Below are 19,549 nucleotides of genomic sequence, written 5' to 3' on the forward strand. Positions count from 1 at the left end.
TGTGCCTACCTGTCCTATGTTTTTTATTTTTATAATTTTTTTATTACTATTATTTTGTATGAGTCTGCTCTGTTATGTAACATGACAACCAATACAATTGTTTAACATGCAAGTTGTTGAAGTGGGGGCAAAGGGAAAAAATATAATGAAAAATGGTTGAAATATATTCACTTATTCTTGTTTTTTTATGCAATTGCAAACAACAAGACATGTTATTGGATATTACAGTAATCTGTGACAGGTATCTGCAGTATGCATGTGTGTGCAAAATGTCTTTATGCATGCGTTTATGTGCAATATAACTGAGCGTTAATCTCAGACTACAGAGAATTAATCTCAAAACTCCTAAAATAAGAAGAAAAACATCATACAGTACAACAGTAATATTCAAAATGATTCTGCTGTTGAGCTTTAACGCTCAGCTGAAATGTGACTCACTTAAACTTTCACAAAGAAGATTGAAGGCCTTAGTTCTCATTCACTTTCATTGTATGGAAAAGAGTGTCCCGGATATTCGTTCAAAAATTATCTTTTGAGTTCAAAGGAAGTCGTGATGATTTGGAACGACATGAAAATGTAAATGTTTGGTGAACTATTCCTTTAAGTGCTGAAGGTGATACCACAAACACAAACCAGCAGGAAGATGATGTGAAGCCGTCATTTATCTTTTATGATGGAGTAAGTGTTTGTCACGTGTCGGAGCCTCAGGGCACCATCAGCGTGGACTCAGAGTAATTAACATCCACATGATGGCCTGCACACGCTGTGAATTATGGGTATGGCAAACAGAGGACACGGTGTCCTCTCATGGTAGAAGAGATGGTTGACTGCTCACACCTGATCTGTCTGATACAAACTGCTTTCATCTCTCGTATATTTCTCTCTTGGCATCTCTGTGTCTTTTTCATGGTTATAAAATATATTACAATAACATACATGAGGAAAATGTGCTGTTAGCAATTAGAAGCACTGTTTTAAACATGTAGTTATTATTAAAGCTTTAAATTATTATTTCGTGTCATAGTACCTTAAAAATGTCAGTCTTTTCAATCTATGCTTTTCCACAACCACCATCTGCCTCTTACGCAACAGAGTCCTCCATTATACATGCAGTATTGACCACAGAGAGAGAACGAGCAGTTGCAACCTTGAGCGTGCATGTCCTTCCATACTGATCAGCTGCGATATGGATTCATTCACATCAACCGCAAAAAACCACCGACCGTGCACAACACGCTTGTTTATTTGAGCATATTTTGAGGCAAGATTGTTTTTAGGCTGCATGACAAGAATTGGCTGTAATTACCATGAACTGCATATTCAGAGTTAAAAGAAATGAAAGAAATTCATTCATTCAAAAAGTGTCACTTTCGAGAAATTGATTATGGATACAGATTTCCCAATTCGCTTCGATACCAATTCCCAAGCTCTCGATTCGATATCGATTCATATGGTTATATTTGAGTTATAATGTCTCGTTTGCTTGCATATATAATCTATTCTCTCCCAGCTAATGCTGTTAATTATACAGGGGACCTTCTAAATAGGTACAATATAAAAATATACATTTTACAAATAATATTTTATTCATTTTTCATCATTTTGGTCACATTTAGTATTTTTTAAAATGAACAAATCGATGTATTTAATCAATAAAGATGATATTATGTTGCATATAATACATTCTGTACTATTTACAAGTATTTCGATTGATTTGTTGAACACGTGCTAAAAAGCTCTACTGTCTCTTTAAGGAAACCTGGCATTTCGGGAGCGTATGTACATGAGCACATGTTAACGAGAGAGACTTGAATGGCTTTATCTCATCTGTGCTGTGCCTGATTAGAATTAAATGTTTATTTTTGTTGTTTTTGATCAACAACTGACTGTAAAGTATAGAAAGAGACATTATTGATTGACAAATAAATTGCGTGGATCTTGTCTTTGGGCATACAAAAAGCAACTTTTAGGGTGTTTTCGGACCCGTAGCTCATTTGATTTGGCCCGAAACAGGGGCTAAAATTGTTACAATGTTGCATTTTCTCTTGCTTCGGTTCACTTTCACAAGGCAACATTTCAAAATGGACCAAAACTGTGTCAATAAAAGTCACATGTAAGGAAATTTTCCCTTTGTTTATGCGCTGTTCTGGGATTTAGTGCATCCATTGATAAAGGACCGGTTAAAGCGATATGTCGGTCAAAAATGTGTCAACCATTACACATGTTCAAGTGTTGCTCATGCAAACGTCAGAGCATGGTACAGAATGCATGTTTCACTCAGATGTTGCGTGGCAAAGACACTATCCGACACACAAATGAAATGCCATGTAAAATTTGCATCATGGCTATTTTTAACCGTCATGAGTTGCTTGAAAAGTGCCAGTTCTCATGGTCACAGAGCTGGCTCTTGCGCACACATCAGCAGTTACAGAAATACTGAAACCAGCCTGTCTGGCACCAACAATCATGCCACGCTCCAAATCACTGAGATTACATTTTTTCCCCATTCCGATGGTTGATGTGAACATTAACTGAAGCTCCTGACCTGTATCTGCACTGGATGTCCAATGAACTCTCTGGGTCCCAAAGCAAAACCAGTTGAAAACCACTGACCTAGACCACCTTAGCAACTGCAAAGCATCATGGTAGCGAGCATGGGCAAGCGACACTTACAAGTAAAAACGTTTCTACGGTATATCTGTAGAGTCGATGAGATGTGGGTATTTCAAGAATATTTTACTTCTGTCTGCTCACCGCAGGACATCTGGCTTTATCATTCATATTCATGTGTGCAATACATTAATTATAAAATCTGACTGATGCGGAGTGCTATAAATAGCATCACCGCTAGGAGGTGAAAATAAGCATAACAATAACAGGAAAAAATAGATGACAGAGAATGCCAAATGGAAATGTGTGATTTTAAGTTTCAAACATCGCCTTGATACGAACATCTGCTCTGAATCGCCGCAGAGAACGCTCCTAAAAACGTGTGTAGCTACCGATGACCTAAAATAGCCTCAGAGGAGCATGTGACACCCAACGACAAGACAAACCCCTTGAGCTGTGTGTGTGTTTTAATTAAGAGAGAGTGAGAGGTTTGGGGTGGGTGAGTAAGTCGATGATTCAGTGTGAACAGACACTGTGAGAATTCAAGGTGTGAACAACCAGTATTATGAAGCTTCAGCCTGAGAATTACACTAACAGACTACAGGAAGACTGAAACTGAAACTCTTGAAAAAATGTTCTTGTAAGATAGCAAAAATGTCAAAGTGCTTTTTGCTAATTGAAATTGAGAGAGATTAAGACATTCATGCATCTAGCTATTGATGTCAGAGGTAAGCTAGAACTAACATTTGGACTATTTTTGGATATAACCAGTTACAGCACAAACCGGTGCTGGTTATATTTGGCAAAGAGCTTGACAGAGCTGAAGAGACAGAGAGAGTATGAGTGAGACGTGGAGATGGACCTTGGCTTTCTCGATCTGGGCCAGAGCTTGTCTCTCAGCTTCTCTGCGCTGGGTCTCTTTATCTTCCTCCAGAGAAACATCAGAGTCAGATGGACGACTGGTGTATGAGTCTGCCGAACCCTACGGCAAGAGCACAGAGACATTATTAGGATCATATATATATATATATATTTATATATGTGTGTCAATGTATTTATATGCATGTTATTAGTCATCAAAAATATTTGCTTTTGTGCAATGCTGCTTCTACAGATAGATGTCAGTATAAAGCCCAGGACAAACTGTACTGCCAACACTTTTAAGAAGTAACGGTGTACAACAGAAAACTGTGTTTGTAGGATTGTTCAGCTCTGAAATGTTCAATGGTCTTTCAAGGTCTGGCTTTGGATTTCTCCAAGGGTTGATATAGTACTTCTCTGCAAAAAAAACAAAACTTCCACTTAATAAATCTTTCTAAATTGTGTGAATAAACCTGTCAGAGGGACAGTTAGGCCTACTTCATATTCGCTTCTCTGGTTAATTAATCATTTTTTTTTAATATATTTTATGCTAAAACAAACAATTATTCTAATAAAGAATACAATTATATACAAGCGTGTATATAGGAAATATGGAAGGACAGGAAAAAATGAATGAAGGAAAAAGCAATAAGGAAAGAGTGAGCAAGAATGAAGGAAGGAATAAAGAAAAATAAAAAGCAAGAAGGAAGAAAGGATTGAAAAGCAGGAAGGATGCAAGGAAGAAAAGAAGGTAGGAAATAAAGAAAAAAAAGCATGAAGGAAAGAGCGAGCAAGAAAGGGATGAAGGATGCAAAGAGCAAGAAGGAAGAAAAGCAGGAAGGAGAAAGAAAAAAGCAAGAAAGTAAGAACAAAAGGAAAGAAGGTTGGAAATAAAGAAGAAAGAAAAAGCAGGAAGGACAGAATGAAAAGCAGGAAGGAAAGAGCAAGAAGGAATCCAGGAAGTAAAAAGCAGGAAGAAAGGAATGAAGGGAGGAAGGAAATAAAGAATGAAGAAAGAAAAAGCAGGAAGGATGCAAAGAGCAAGAAGGAAGGAACAAAAAGCAGGAAGGAGAAAGAAAAAAGCAGGATGGTAAGAGCAAGAAGGAAAAGAAGGAAGGAAAGAGCGAACAAGAAGAAAGGAAGGAAAGAAGGTTGGAAATAAAGAAGAAAAAGCAGGAAGGAAGGAAGGAATGAAAGGCAGGAAGGAGAAAGAAAAAAGCAAGAAAGTAAGAGCAAGAAGGAAAGCAGGAAGAAAGAAAGGAAGCAAAGAGCAAGAGGGAAGTAAAGTAAGAAGCTAAGAATGAAAAGTGCCTGTGTGTAGTGTTGAGCACATCAAACAGTGTCAATCTCTCTCTCACACACACACACACACACACACACACACACACACCCCCCGTAGCACTTTTACTGCAGTCTTTATCTCAGTGATTTTCCACAATGTGTGATAAAATCACCTTTTAGCACCTGATCAATTACGATACACACATACAGTTTACAAGACATCCCACAGCTACACAAGTTATATATTGTCATAATTTAAGATATGATAAATGTGATTGATCCCATGTCAACCTTTCAGTTGACATGGGAGATGGTAATGTCATTTTGCACTTGCATTACCAATGGATTAATTGTAATTATATTAAATATGTTATATATATCAAAACAAGCTATTCGATTATATACTTGGATATCATACGTGTGTGTAGTAAGGTTTATAGCTTCTTACACCGATGTTGTTCTTTACTCGAGTCCCCGTTGCTCGTTTCAGCAGACGAATCCATGAGGCCTTCATCAGCCAATCCGGTTAGAGCATTTGCTCTCCTCACCATACCAACCACAAACGTCAATGAACTCTATCAACAATCAAATACCGACTACCAATGGCATCAACTATATCATATACAAATGTCAGTCAAAGTTTAAGACAAAGCTGCGAACGAAAACGAAAAAAGCTACATTGAAACTTCACACAGTATAAGAGTACGAAGTCCTTGTTGGATAATCAAATGCAGACAGCGGCACCATAAACACGCCACTGCTGTGGTTCATTTAAATTGGTTTTAATTTACCTTAAATATCTTTCACTTAAATTTAGCCTCCATAAGATGCTACCTAATATCTCTGCTATTGCTCGGGCTAACGTTGACAATGCTAGCTACACCGCTGCTGTTGCTGTGGGGACGGAGAGTTTCGCTGTTGCGTTGTTGACAATGGCGCGCAATTCCACGTGCATGTACAAGCTCTTGTTCCCTGCGCATAGTGAATGATGGCAGCTGCGGCAGTCAGTGTAGACTTTGTTGGTTACATATTTTCTCCTAATTTTCCATCCCACCCTGCTGCAAAAACGCCAGTAAGCCCAGATGCCATGCTCCTCGCTGGAGAGCCCTTGCCCGATCCCCAGAGCCTGGCACTCCGGTGATGCTAAAGAAGCTAGCAACACTGCTGCAATCTCTGTGTCTCTCAGGTGCTGCAGCGTTTTGCTCCCACTTTGCTCCTTATATGTCAGTTTTGGTCCTTCTGTGTAAGCATAGTGTTGCTAAACATCAGGCAGTCATCTGGACAGTCATCTGTGAGCTCTGCAGTCTTCCTCTCGCTCTCATGTGATTCCTGTATCAGCTCCTCTGTTTTGCTTTCTCTCTGCACCTTCACTCTTACTCAGCTCTCTCTCTCTCTCTCTCTCTCTCTCTCTCTCTCTCTCTCTCTCTCTCTCTCTCTCTCTCCTCCTCCTCCCCAGCACTCGCGCTGTCTCTGCATTCCTCTACATGGTCTCTCCATCTGCACTTCTCTGCTGTGATTAATGCCCCTGTGACTGTGCTTGTGTGTGTGCGTGAGAAAGAACGACAGACAGAATGAAAGAGTGATAAAGATAGAATGAAAGAACAACAGAAAATATGTCAGAAAGAAATAATGAAAAAAAAACTACAGAAATAAAATGACAGAATGAACGGCAAAAAGAACGACCTTAAGAAAGAATGAAAAACTGACAGAAAGAAAAAATGGATGGAGGATGAAGGAGCAACAAATAATGACAGAAAGAATATAAACTTACAAATTAAAGAACAACAGAAAGAATGAAAGAACGAATAAACAAATGATTGAATGAAAAACAAAGATAGAAAGAACCAAACAATTAAAAAAGAATGAAAGAACAACAACAGGCATTGACAGAAATAAAATAATGACTGAAAGAAGAAAAAAATGACAGAGAGGATGAAAGACAAAGAACAACAGAAAAAATTAAAAAACAACCGAAAGAATGAAAGAGAAAAAGAATGATAAAACAAATGAGTGAGCAAACAAATGAGAATAAGTACAAAGGAAAGTGAGAGCCCATCTCTTTCCAGTTGTTGCCCACCTAATCAGTGGCCTCAGTATATTCTCTGTAGAAGCACCACAGGGGTATTGGACCTGAAAACCAGCTCTTCCTTCAGCATCTCCCAAACCTCCCAAAAAGTTGGGGTGGCTACATGTTTGCTCCACAACATTACCAGAGCCAACTGGTTGAGAAAAGTCTCACCCCAGTCAGGGGTAGGGATAGGTGTAGGATTTATGTGAGACAAAACAAAAACACACACACATTAAACACAGTGAATGAATGTTTATAAATGGTCTGCACTTATATAGCGCCTTTTTAACCCTAATTGTATTCAAAGCGCTTTACACTGTGACTCATTCACACATTCACACACACACACATTCATACACCAATGGCGGCAGAGCTAGCAAGATGCTAGCCTGCCATTGGGAGCAACTTTGGGTTAGGTGTCTTGCCCAAGGACACTTTGGCATGTGGAGTCGTCTGGGCCGGGGTTCAAACCACCAACCCTGAGAATAGTGGCCGACCCGCTCTACCAACTGAACCACAGCCGCCCCTAAAAATGTCCTATGAAACTTTCCCAAGCCCAACAGGGGTTCTTCATCTTATTCCTGGATCCACCTGCATCTTATAGTGTGCTAGAGTTGAGAGCATTTGAATCTGATACCCAACTATCTGGGCTAACCATAACAACTTGCATTGTTCACAAAAATTAGGCTTGCATGGGCTTTAGCTACATGGGATTGCACAACAAAAAAAAAAAATTCTAGATGCCTATTTGTCCAGAAAAGTCGATGGATAGTCAAGTCAATGGTTACATTAAGTAAATGACTAATCAGTGGCCTGACAGTCATATGGAGATTATGTGCTCTCCAACTGTCTGTTCAGTTCTGGACAATAGTTTCATTTGTTTCAGAGGTCTCAGGGCAGTTCATAAGAATTACAATTTTATGTGAGCACCCCAAACAAATTCAGACTATTGCAGAAGTCTGCCATTCAGATTTGCTTATAAAGTGCGCTTGGATGGTTTAAGTCATACCTAACAGGCAGATCCTTCAAGGTCACCTGGAGAGCAGAGGTGTTCAAGTCACACCAGCTGACCTCTGGTGTTCCTCAGGTATCAGTACTTGGACTCCTCCTATTCCAAATCTACACTACATCACTTGGACCAATAATTAAGGCACATGGTTTTTCCTACCACTGCTACACAGATGATACGCAGCTCTACCTGTCGTTCCAATCTGACGACCCTCACCATCTCTACCTGCCTCTCGGAGATCTCGGCCTGAATGATGGAATGTCACCTTCAGCTCAACCTGGTCAAGACAGAACTCCTTGTGATCCCAACCAACCTGTCTGTTGACTACAACCTTCTGCATGATTCAACTACACTAACGCCAACCAAGACAGCTCGGAACTTGAGAGCGGTGGTAGATGACCAGCTTTACTTCACTGCCCACTTTCCTATCTGAATATGCTGTGGTCCAAGCTCTAGTCATCTCGAGACTGGACTACTGTAATGCCCTGTTGGCTGGCCTCCCAGCTAGCATGATTAGCCACTGCAGATGGTCCAGAATGCAGCAGCTCATCTGAGCTTCAATCAGTCAAAGAGAGCTCACATCACACCACTCTTGATTTCACTCCACGGTTTACCTGTTGCTGCCCGCATCAAATTCAAGGCTTTGACTCTGGCCTTCAGTTTTTTGGCCCTGGCACAAAATTACCAGCTAACATCATTTCACTAATCATATCAGCAACACCTGGGAAAGTGTGAACGAGTACTAGTCAGGTGACATCACTCTATCATTCTGATTGGATTATAAGAGCAGACTGATTGCTATAAAATAAGGGAAGAAGTGCTTCCAATCATTGTGTTCTTGTTCACAATGGTTACCTCTAAAGAAAGACATGCAGAAATCAATTTACATCAAAATGGCCTCAAATGCAAGAAAATTGCTGCAAAGAATATTGCACCTGAATGAACCATTTACCGGATCATCTAGAACTTCAAGGGGAGAGGTTCAACTGCAGTGATGAAGGCTTCAGGACATCCCAGAGTGTCCAGCAAGTGTCAGGACGTCTCCTCCTGAGGTGTCAGCTACGGAATCATGTCACCACCAGTGCAGAGCTCAATATTGGCAGCAGTTTGGTGTGAGTGCATCTGTGATGCAGTGAGGTGAAGACTTTTGGACAATGGCCTGGTGTCAAGAAGGACAGCTCCAAGAAAAACATCAAGGACAGACTGACATTCTGCAGGAAGTACAAGGATTGGACAGCAGAAGACTGGTGCAAAGTTATTTTCTCTGATGAAGCCCCCCTCCGACTGTTTGGGACATCTGGAAAATTGATAGTCCAGAGAAGAGAAAGTGAACACTACCATGAGTCCTGTGTCGTGCCAACAGTGAAGCATCCTGAGACCATCCACCTGTGGGGTTTCTTTTCATCCAAGGGAGTGGGCTTTCTCATAATTCTGCCCCCAAAAAACTTCCATGAATAAAGAATGGTATCAAAACATCCTGCAAGAGCAACTTCTCCCAATGATCCAGGAGCCATTTGATGATGATCCGTGCATTTTCCAGCATGATGGAGCACCATGCCACAAGGCAAGAGTGATACTGAAGTGGCTCGGAGATCATTACATTGAACGTTTGGATCCGTGGCCAGGCAACTCTCCGGATCTTAATCCCATAGAGAACATGTGGTCAATCCTCAAAAGGCGAGTGGACAAGCAGAAGCCCACAAATTGTGAACAACTCCAAGCACTAATAAGGCAAGAATGGATCGCCATCAGTCAGAATTTGGCCCAGAAGCTGATATCCAGCATGCCAGAGTGAATTGCAGAGGTTATGCAGAACAAGGGTCAACACTGTAAAAATTGACTCTTTGCATATATTGAATGTTTTTGCCAACAAAACCTTATAAAACTCATGAAAAGCTTATCATTGTTTTCCAGTATACCATAGAAACATGTGAAAAAATAATCTACAAATACTGAAGCAGCAAACTTTGCAAAACACAAAATGTATGTCACTGCCAATACTTTTGGCCACGGCTGTATTTCCCACCTCGCTCTCTGTGGTCAATGAAACTGGTGGTCCAATCGCATAATACAACAAAATCTATTTCACGATCATATACTTTCTCTGTTACTGGTGGAATGAACTTCCATCAACCTCCACGTGATCTGCTACTACGATCTCCTCTCAACCACACTAAATGCACTTACTTATTATTCAACAATTGTCTGTCTCTTTCTTCTACACATTATTTCTCCAGCCACTTTGAGAACTTGGCAGTGGGATATTGCAGATATGATTGAATTGCTTGCTATGTTCCTCATTTGTAAGTCGCTTTGGATAAAAGTGTCTGCTAATTGACTAAATGTAAATGTAAAATGCTTTGTGCACACAACACGCTCCAGTTTCATGTTATTTTTCAACATTTCGAACAAGCTCAACGGAAGTCATGTGATCCACAACTGGTTTTAAACAGTCCAATCTAACACTGAGAGGCCATTTATGCATTAAAAATCTAGATGCAGTGCAACACATATCCCAAGAATTGCTTTTATCAGTTGAAATTATTTTTTTATCTAGTTGTATCTAAAAAATGTGGTACACGTATGCGAGATACTAAAAATACAGCTGGACATTGCGCAACAATCATCTAGCGCATAGGCTATTTACATAAAAAACTATGGGAAAGAGCGCTTAGACACGAGCTGACACGCTTTAAAAGTTGACGTTCTTTTTTAACTGATTTGACATCTAAAAAAATGTGCCTCCAACAAAACACAGATGTCTTGAGACATGATTTTAAAAGTTGATGTTCTTTTTTACCCGCCGTCTCAAAAATTTGGTGCACCTGTGTGATAAAAACAGCTGGACATGGCACAATGTTCAAAGACACGTTTGGTGTGAATCAACCTAAATTATGTAGGATTCACTGTCAATCAAAAGCATTTTTTTCCACTCTCACATTGATAACAAGTTTTCTGGGACTCTGACTGAATTCGGTCATGTTCAGAGCCACTATGTTGTACCACAGAATGAGCGGTCCAAGAATGTCCCTTTTGCTTTTGTCTCAGAAGTATAGTCTACTTTCCTTGCTTTCATACTGTACTTTTTTGATGAAGGATATTCAGAGATAGTAGATTCCTTTTAATTGACTGATTCTGTATCTTTCTGACATTCATTCACAGACATCATGTTCTGTTGAGAACTGACAACACCGCAGTGGTATCTTACATAATTCGCCAGAAGGAATCATCACTGTAAACCATGATATACATTTAATGTAGAGGAACGGCGGAGAGTCAAAAAATATTCATTTAAATGAGGAATTCAATCACTAATAGCAATCTCTGCTACAGATGGTCTCGCTGGGAATCAATATTTTAAACATATAGATCCACTCTGAAAGTTCAAACATGTTCCATTAGAACAGACATCAATGTGGAGAATCTCAGTTATTGATTACATCACACAACGTCACCATCGCCTTTCATATATATAGTTGAAGAAGTTTACATACAGCTTAGCCAAATACATTTAAACTCAGTTTTTCACAATTCCTGACATTTAATCATAGAAAACATTCCCTGTATTAGGTCAGTTCGGATCACTACTTAATTTTGAGAATGTGAAATGTCAGAATAATCGTAGAGAGAATTATTTATTTCACTTTTATTTCTTTCGTCACATTCCCAGTGGGTCAGAAGTTTACATACACTTTGGTAGCGTTGCCTTTAAATAGTTTAACTTGGGTTTAACATTTTGGGGAGCCTCCACAAGCTTCTCACAATAAGTTGCTGGAATTTTGTCCCATTCCTCCAGACAGAACTGGTGTAACTGAGTCAGGTTTGTAGGACTCTTTGCTCACACACGCTTTTTCAGTTCTGTCCACAAATGTTTTATTGGATTGAGATCAGGGCTTTGTGATGGACACTCCAATACCTTGACTTTGTTGTCCTGAAGCCATTTTGCCACAACTTTGGAGGTGTGTTTGGTAGAGGTCGACCGATATTGGTTTTTTCAGGCCGATGCCGATCTTTTGAAATCCGGGTCGGCCGATGGCCGATTAATGCAGCCGATTTATTTTGGCCGATATTTGGCCGATATGTGCTTGTTTTTAACCTCTTATTTGAACCTTTTATTTGTAAGATAAAATGTAACACAAATAATTACTTAAGATAGACAACATTTCTCAACAAATACATTTATTGAACACTTGACACTTAAATTAAAAATGTATAATGTAAAAACATATTATATAAATAATGTATAACAAATATATTAAATAAACAAAGCAGGTGTTACGAACTGCTCCGAGACACGAAGGTTGAGATCCAAATGCAGCTTTAATTAAGGGGCAATCCAGACACGTAATCCAATATTCAGAGCATCCAAGAGAAGCACAGGCATAACTAGGGATGGGTATCGGTAAGGTTTTAATGGTATTACTATCTTACCGATACTGCTTATCGATCCGGTACTTCAACTGTATTCTTAACGGTTCTTTTTAAGATAAACGTTATATAGGCACAGTGATTTAATTTCAGGAAGGTCTACTAACATTACTGTTCAGGTGTGGTCTAAAAAGAAATCTAATAAAGTAATCAATTGTAAAATAACACTGCATAGTTTATCATAGATAGATTAATGCTTATTAATGCAGAAGTTATTCATTCAAGAGCTGTAAGTGATTTTCTCTTTGCCTTTTGTTGTTTGATTCGCAGTAATGGCTCAATCGTCGGCATGTTTATTAGGATGCTTCCCCTTTAAGACCGAGTTCAGATCTAATAGACTCCTGATGCAGCATATTTTCTCCCAACTATTTCCATAACTACCTCCATTTAAGACATAAACTGTGTTGAATGAATCTCCAAGTCGGTCGTTTAGACATATTTTTGTGTATATTTGATCGTTTAGATGCGCACATGAAACCCAAAGTAGTCTATAGTTTGCTTGTCTTGTTGCTGTCTGTTTCGGAGCGCGCGCCGCCTTGGGAACGGTATCTCTTGCGCTATTTTATTATTAAACGCGTCCCGCAGTTTAGCAACAGTAGCATTTTACAACAATCACCGATCGTGCTGATTCTGACGTTAAGTTTGAGTTTTAGGGAGAAATGTCAGTGCACCGCTGTGAAGGGAAGGAAGTTGTGCTAGACAGAATGCGGCTTATGTATAAATATTCTTTTTATAATCTTTGGAAGGTGAAATATAAAATAAAATCAGACTAATATCACAGATCTAAACCAGCCTGGGTTTGAATGTTTAGTTCTGTCACTCATTTAGCTGGGCTAGTGTTGTGCTCGCTGTGCGCGAGATCTCTCTCTCTCTCTCTCTCTCTGACTGCGAATGGCTAAATTGCATCACAGACAAATGGTTTCATAGAATTATTATACATATAAATGGCTGGCGAGATAAAATAACTTTCTCTTTATAGCAATAAAGAATGTATTTTCTTAATTTCTCCAGTACCGACAGCAGAACCGATAACGTCCGAGCTTACCAAAGCCAGTCCCTCAATAGCATATAGCGCGTTGGTATCTTTTTTATTACTTATTTCTCTGCATTGAGTGACAACCCTCTCAAATATAAGACACACAAACAGAACAAATAAAAGTCTCAGATTCACTGTCTGTAATTGCAAAATTCTTGCTTACTTATTGTGACATGATAGCAACCCTTCTGCTGTGAGAATGCAACTTCAACTACGCTATCAATATCCAAAGTAGCCGAACGTCATGTCGCCTATCGCGTTTGTCACGTTTTTTCTTGAAGTTGGCAGTAACATATCAAAAGTTTTTAATTAAATCTAAAGAAGTTATACAAATTTTATCCTTACCGTTTTCTCCAAGGAACTTAGCTCCTTCCTTAGGCACTGGATGAGGTCTGCTCACTCTGCTGGAAAATGACTCTAGGGGCAGCGTGCGTCGAACACGTGTTCCACAACAACACTAGGCTGCCCACAGATGCGCCTGCCTAATAATCGGCTTGATATACTTGGAAATTGGCCAATGCTGATTATGTAAAAAATGCTAAAAATCGGCCGGCCGATTAATCGGTCGACCTCTAGTGTTTGGGGTCATTGTCCATTTGGAAGACCCATTTGTGACCGAGCTTTAACTTCCTGGCTGATGTCATTGAGATGTTGCTTCACTATATCCACATAATGTTCCTTCATCATGATGTCATCTATTTAGTGAAGTGCACCAGTCCCTCCTGCAGCACCCCCACAACATGATGCTGCACCCCCATGCTTCACGGTCGGGATGGTGTTCTTCAGCTTGCAAGACTCACCCTTTTTCCTCCAAACATAACGAGATCTTTGTCCCCATGCACACTTGAAAACTGTAGTCTGGCTTTTTTTTTTTTTTTTTTTTTGACTGTTTGGAGCAGTGGCTTCTTCCTTGCTGAGCAGCCTTTCAGGTTATGTGGATATAGGACTCGTTTTACTGTGGATATAGATACTTGTCTGCCTGTTTCCTCCAGCATCTTCACAAGCTCCTTTGCTGTTGTTCTGGGATTGATTTGCACTTATTGCACCACAAACTACGTTCATCTCTAGGAGACAGAATGAGTCTCTTCCTGAACGGTATGATGGCCGTGTGGTCACATGATGTTTATACTTGCATACTATTGTTTGTACAGATGAACGTGGCACCTTCAGGCATTTGGAAATTGCTCCCAAGGATGAACCAGACTTGTGGAGATCCACAAGTTTTTTGCTGAGGTCTTGGCTGATTTCTTTTGATTTTCCCATGATGTTAAGCAAAGAGGCACTGATTTTGAAGGTAGTTCTTAAAATACATTCACAGGTACACCTTCAATTCAGTACACCTCCTATCAGAAGCTAATTGGCTAACTGTCTAAAGGCTTGAAATAATTTTCTGGAATTTTCCAAGCTGTTTAAACTTCTGACCCACTGGAATTGTGATATAGTCAATTAAAAGTGAAACAATCGGTCTGTAAACAATTGTTGGAAAAATTACTCGTGTCATGCACAAAGTAGATGCCCTAAACGACTTGCCAAATTTGTTTGCTAATATTAAATCTGTGCGGTATCTAAAACATTAGTTTTAAGTGAATGTAAACTACTGACTTCAACTGTAGCCTACTGTACACAGAAGTGATTTGTCTCTTTCTACCTTCTTTACTTTTCATCTAACTTTATAGTACATATGAAGCGGTTTTATTTGTTGAGTAGAGTTATCTCTGTTTTTGCCTGTATAATGGAGCAGCCAATACTGGGTACACAATGTACACATCTGCCAATCAAAGATACACTCCATATTAGGGATGGGACCAAACTTTTTTTTAGATGATTTCTTAAAGTGACAGTACCATTTTTAGTGCTTGTTATACAAATGAAGGTAAATTCAACAGTTTTACTGTAAACATTATCTCAAACCGTGACAGTGCTTATCAATATTATAAATACATTTTCATGATTAGGCTGGCTAATTTATAATTTTTTTTTCATTATTTTATTTTAATTTATTTATTTTTTTTACGTTTGGTTGATACAATATTGATTCTAAAAAGCCATGGACCGATCTTTTACTCTATGCGCAACCATCCACTAATATGAGAGGAAATTACTTGCATTTGCAACCAAATTTTGTGCTATGCTGGTAAATGTTTAGATTTCACTCACCGGTAATTGTGTAGTATAGTGGTGGAGTATTGATCAGTGAGATCCTTTCACTGCGTGTTGACAGTAAAAGTTGATCCGTGTAATGTGCGTCCAAATAGGAGTTCCACGCAACCGATTTATCATTGAATAATATATTTTTTAATATCCTTTCTATTCTATACAGTCAGTTGATGATCATAAACAAAAGAAATTAAAAAAGAAACATTTAATTGTAATCAGGCATAGCACAGATGAGATGAAGTATATATATGTGTAGTGGGCTAAAGCACATAACTGTTAATCAGCACATAACTGTTAATCAGAAGGTCACTGGTTCGATCGCCACAGCCAACACCATTGTGTCCTAGAGCAAGACATTTAATTCCAGTTTGCTCTGGGGGGGGTTGTCCCTTTAATAAGTCACTTTGGATAAAAGCGTCTGCCAAATGCATAAATGTAAATGTAAGTAATTTACAGTGTACAGAAATGCTGAATTTCTTTAAAGAGACAGTAACACTTTTTAGCACGTGTTCAGCAATAAAAATGTATTAATATAATATATTTACTGATTAAATGCATTGATTTGTTCATTTTTAAAAAGTTACAATGTGCTCAAAATGATTAAATCTAATAATTAGTCAAATTACTATTTTCATATTGTACCTATTTAGAAGGTCCCTGTATAATTCACAGCATTAGCTGGGAGAGAATCTATGTCATATATACGCAAAAGGAACATCACACCTGAAATATTCCCATATTGTGAATTGGATTCGAATTGTGAAATCTGTATCGATACCCAGCCCTATTTGTGATAGAATATGAATGAATAGAATGTAGTACATTTCTATTTTTAAAAAGTCAAAATGTGATTACAATTATGATGACAAATTATTAAATGAAAAACATATACGCTTTCAGGTTCTGTTCAGTTCTGTTGCTTGTTTTGCACCTGACCAGCCTAAAACCCTCTATTTATTACGTTTTTTATTTTAAAAAGCTTATTTGTTTGTGCTAAAAAAATTTATAGAGGAAAGTATATGGGAAACTCTTATTATTTAATCTTTGAGCATTTATATTGTGTATTTAAAAACTTAATTTTGAATAATTTGAACCGAAACGTGAGAACCATATCGTCCCATCTCTACTCCATATATCAAAAAACTCCACATCTGTTCATTAAAACTCTTTAAAATCTGCATGTATTGTAAAGCTTATATGATTCATGACTGGGTGCACCAGTATTGTTTACACTAGCAACTACTGTAGTAAACATCTAGATAAAATTCTTGCAATACGGATTAATTGGCTAGTACGGAACAAAACAGTTTGATGTTACTAACGGATCTTATCCAGAAATTACATAGAAGCCTTCTGAGACTTTTTATGAAGAATTGTACGAGTTTTATGATCACAAAACAGTTTGTACAGCTAAAGAGAAAAAACTGGAAGTACCTGGAACACTTGCAGACAAATGTTCATAAGTCAGTTTGTTCATGTGCTATGGCCTGTGATAGATAGCATGCACACTAGTCTATTCCAGATGTTATCACAGATGTTAACAACAAATTTGTACAGCTAATTCAATCACAGGCTTCTAAACATACTTTAAAAAGACTCCTGTACTCTTATGCAACATCAAAGCAAGACTCTTTTGGGCGGCAAATAAGTTCAGGAAACTTCACAGAATCAGTTATTCAGCCCAAACAATTCCAGAAAGGAGACATTATTTTTCATGCAGCTGAAAAGGGAAGATATTCGGGACTCACCACATCAGATTCCTCGCTGGTAGAGAGGTACATGTCTCTGAGCGTGTCTGTCAGTGTGTGTGTGTACGTATAAATAAGTGTGTGTGTGAGAGCGGTACTCCACCCAGTCACTCTATAAACAGTCCTAGAAAGAGGGGGGTGCTTCCTTCCCGTCCCACTCTTGTGGGCTTGAGTTCGAGTTTCCAGGGGCACAACTATGTGCTTTTAAAGTGAATGGTCTAATACTCCACATTCTCCGCCCTCCCAAAGCAAGTTACGCTACCCAGAATTCTCTCTGTCTTTCCCACACTAAGAAAAAAACCTACAGTGACTGACCCATTCTTTCAGACGTTTATACAAACACAAGCAGTCATACACATACAGTACACTACCAGACAAAAGTGGCACTAGTGTACAGTCAGCAGATCTCATGCTAATGAATGAAGATGATCACTTTAGTTAAAGCAGAATTTGTTTTGAAAGGCAAAATTAGCTTAAAAGTAAGGAGAGGATTCAATGTACTAACAGTTGTTATGTAAATGGTTACTGCAACCAATTCATAACATGGTCTAGCTGTTTCGGCTCTCACACACACACACTAGGGTTTGACCCAGATTTGTACAGTATTGATATAAGCCTGGAAAACTAAGCCTCCAGCAATGAATTGGCTAGTTTCAGAAAATGCAGTTCCAGTAACAATTACTTCCATAAAAACGCAGTTAGTCTAGCTATGATAAGTTCCATAATAATGCAGTTATTCCTGAGAAATTCAAGAGAAACAAAATTAGCCCAGCAACAATTATTTCCAGTAAAATGCAGTAAATCTAGTTCTGACTACTTCCAGAAAAATGCATTTAGTAATGCATCAGGAAGACTTGCAGACTTGAGTGAAATTTGACATTTATTTGATGCATATAAAACAGAAAAGTAATGTCTCGCTCTTTGGCGTAGGCCCCGTCTGGCGGTCTGAAGAAGTTGTACTCGGAACCGTCATATCCTGCCGGAGATAGGAGGCAGGGGTGAGGAGCCTATCCCCGTGCAGGCCGGGACTCAACTGGTGGTGGTGGGGTGGTGGAAGTTACCGTGTTAGCACACTGAAATAGCAATGTGATAGCTTGTGAACAGACCTATAAAGCAACGGCTTGCATGTGATTGGCTGGGAATGATTAGTTCCATTAAATGTGGTTATTCCAGTAAGGAGTAGTTCCATTAAATGTAGTTATTCCAGTAAGGAGTAGTTCCATTAAATGTAGTTATTCCAGTAAGGAGTAGTTCCATTAAATGTAGTTATTCCAGTAAGGAGTAGTTCCATTAAATGCAGTTATTCCAGAAATTATTAGTTCCATTAAATGTAGTTATTCCAGTAAGGAGTAGTTCCATTAAATGTAGTTATTCCAGTAAGGAGTAGTTCCATTAAATGTAGTTATTCCAGTAAGGAGTAGTTCCATTAAATGTAGTTATTCCAGTAAGGAGTAGTTCCATTAAATGTAGTTATTCCAGTAAGGAGTAGTTCCATTAAATGTAGTTATTCCAGTAAGGAGTAGTTCCATTAAATGTAGTTATTCCAGTAAGGAGTAGTTCCATTAAATGTAGTTATTCCAGTAAGGAGTAGTTCCATTAAATGTAGTTATTCCAGTAAGGAGTAGTTCCATTAAATGTAGTTATTCCAGTAAGGAGTAGTTCCATTAAATGTAGTTATTCCAGTAAGGAGTAGTTCCATTAAATGTAGTTATTCCAGTAAGGAGTAGTTCCATTAAATGTAGTTATTCCAGTAATGAGTAGTTCCATTAAATGCAGTTATTCCAGAAATTATTAGTTAAATTAACTGCAGATATTCCAGTAATGAGTAGTTCCATTAAATGCAGATAGTCCAGCAACAATTAGTTCAAGAAAAAATGCAGTCCCAGTAAAAAAATAGATACAAAAAACAGTAAAGTTGGTCCAGTAATGATTCGTTTTAGAAAAATGCAGTTAGTCCAGTATCAATGAGTTAAATGAAAATGCAGTTAGTCCAGTAGTTAGGCCTTATTGTTATGATTGGTGTAACCTAATGTCTATATCTGATTTACCTAATATCATAACTATTCGCATTGTCATTTATCTAAAACAGAAATGCCTTGTTTCTCAACATACAAACTTTATCAGTGAAAATAGTCCAGACACAAAACCAATGCCATTACGCTATACTTTGTATGTGCTACCTATAAAATGGGTTAAAACAGCTTCTAACAAGGCAAAAAGACTACCATATTCATTTATTTATTTTTTAGAAAGTAGTAATGATGCAGGTACAAATTTGTACAGACAATGACGCATTATATACGAACCTGCACACTAATGGGTGGTTTCCTGGACAGGGTTTAAATTATGTC

General features: G+C 38.5%; 1 protein-coding gene across 4 annotated transcripts in view; it reads right to left on the reverse strand.

The window, feature by feature from the left end:
* The window catches only part of cacnb2a (calcium channel, voltage-dependent, beta 2a), a 48,717-nt gene extending 31,405 nt beyond the window's left edge, over positions 1–17,312 (reverse strand). For 2 of the 4 annotated variants that reach the window (XM_052140081.1, XM_052140065.1), the window contains exons 1-2: positions 5,201–5,444; positions 3,473–3,592 (exon numbers count right to left, since the gene is read on the reverse strand). In XM_052140081.1, the coding sequence (XP_051996041.1) occupies positions 3,473–3,592; positions 5,201–5,266 (186 nt within the window). In that variant the 5' untranslated portion in view covers positions 5,267–5,444. Of the gene's footprint in view, positions 1–3,472; positions 3,593–5,200; positions 5,445–6,829; positions 7,067–17,198 lie in introns of those variants that run through there. The other 2 variants (XM_052140072.1, XM_052140090.1) reach the window with 2 other exon arrangements.
* Between the last annotated feature and the right edge of the window lie 2,237 nt (positions 17,313–19,549).

The sequence above is a fragment of the Xyrauchen texanus genome, chromosome 2 (genome assembly GCF_025860055.1).
Source record: "Xyrauchen texanus isolate HMW12.3.18 chromosome 2, RBS_HiC_50CHRs, whole genome shotgun sequence".
NCBI classification, from domain to species: domain Eukaryota; kingdom Metazoa; phylum Chordata; class Actinopteri; order Cypriniformes; family Catostomidae; genus Xyrauchen; species Xyrauchen texanus.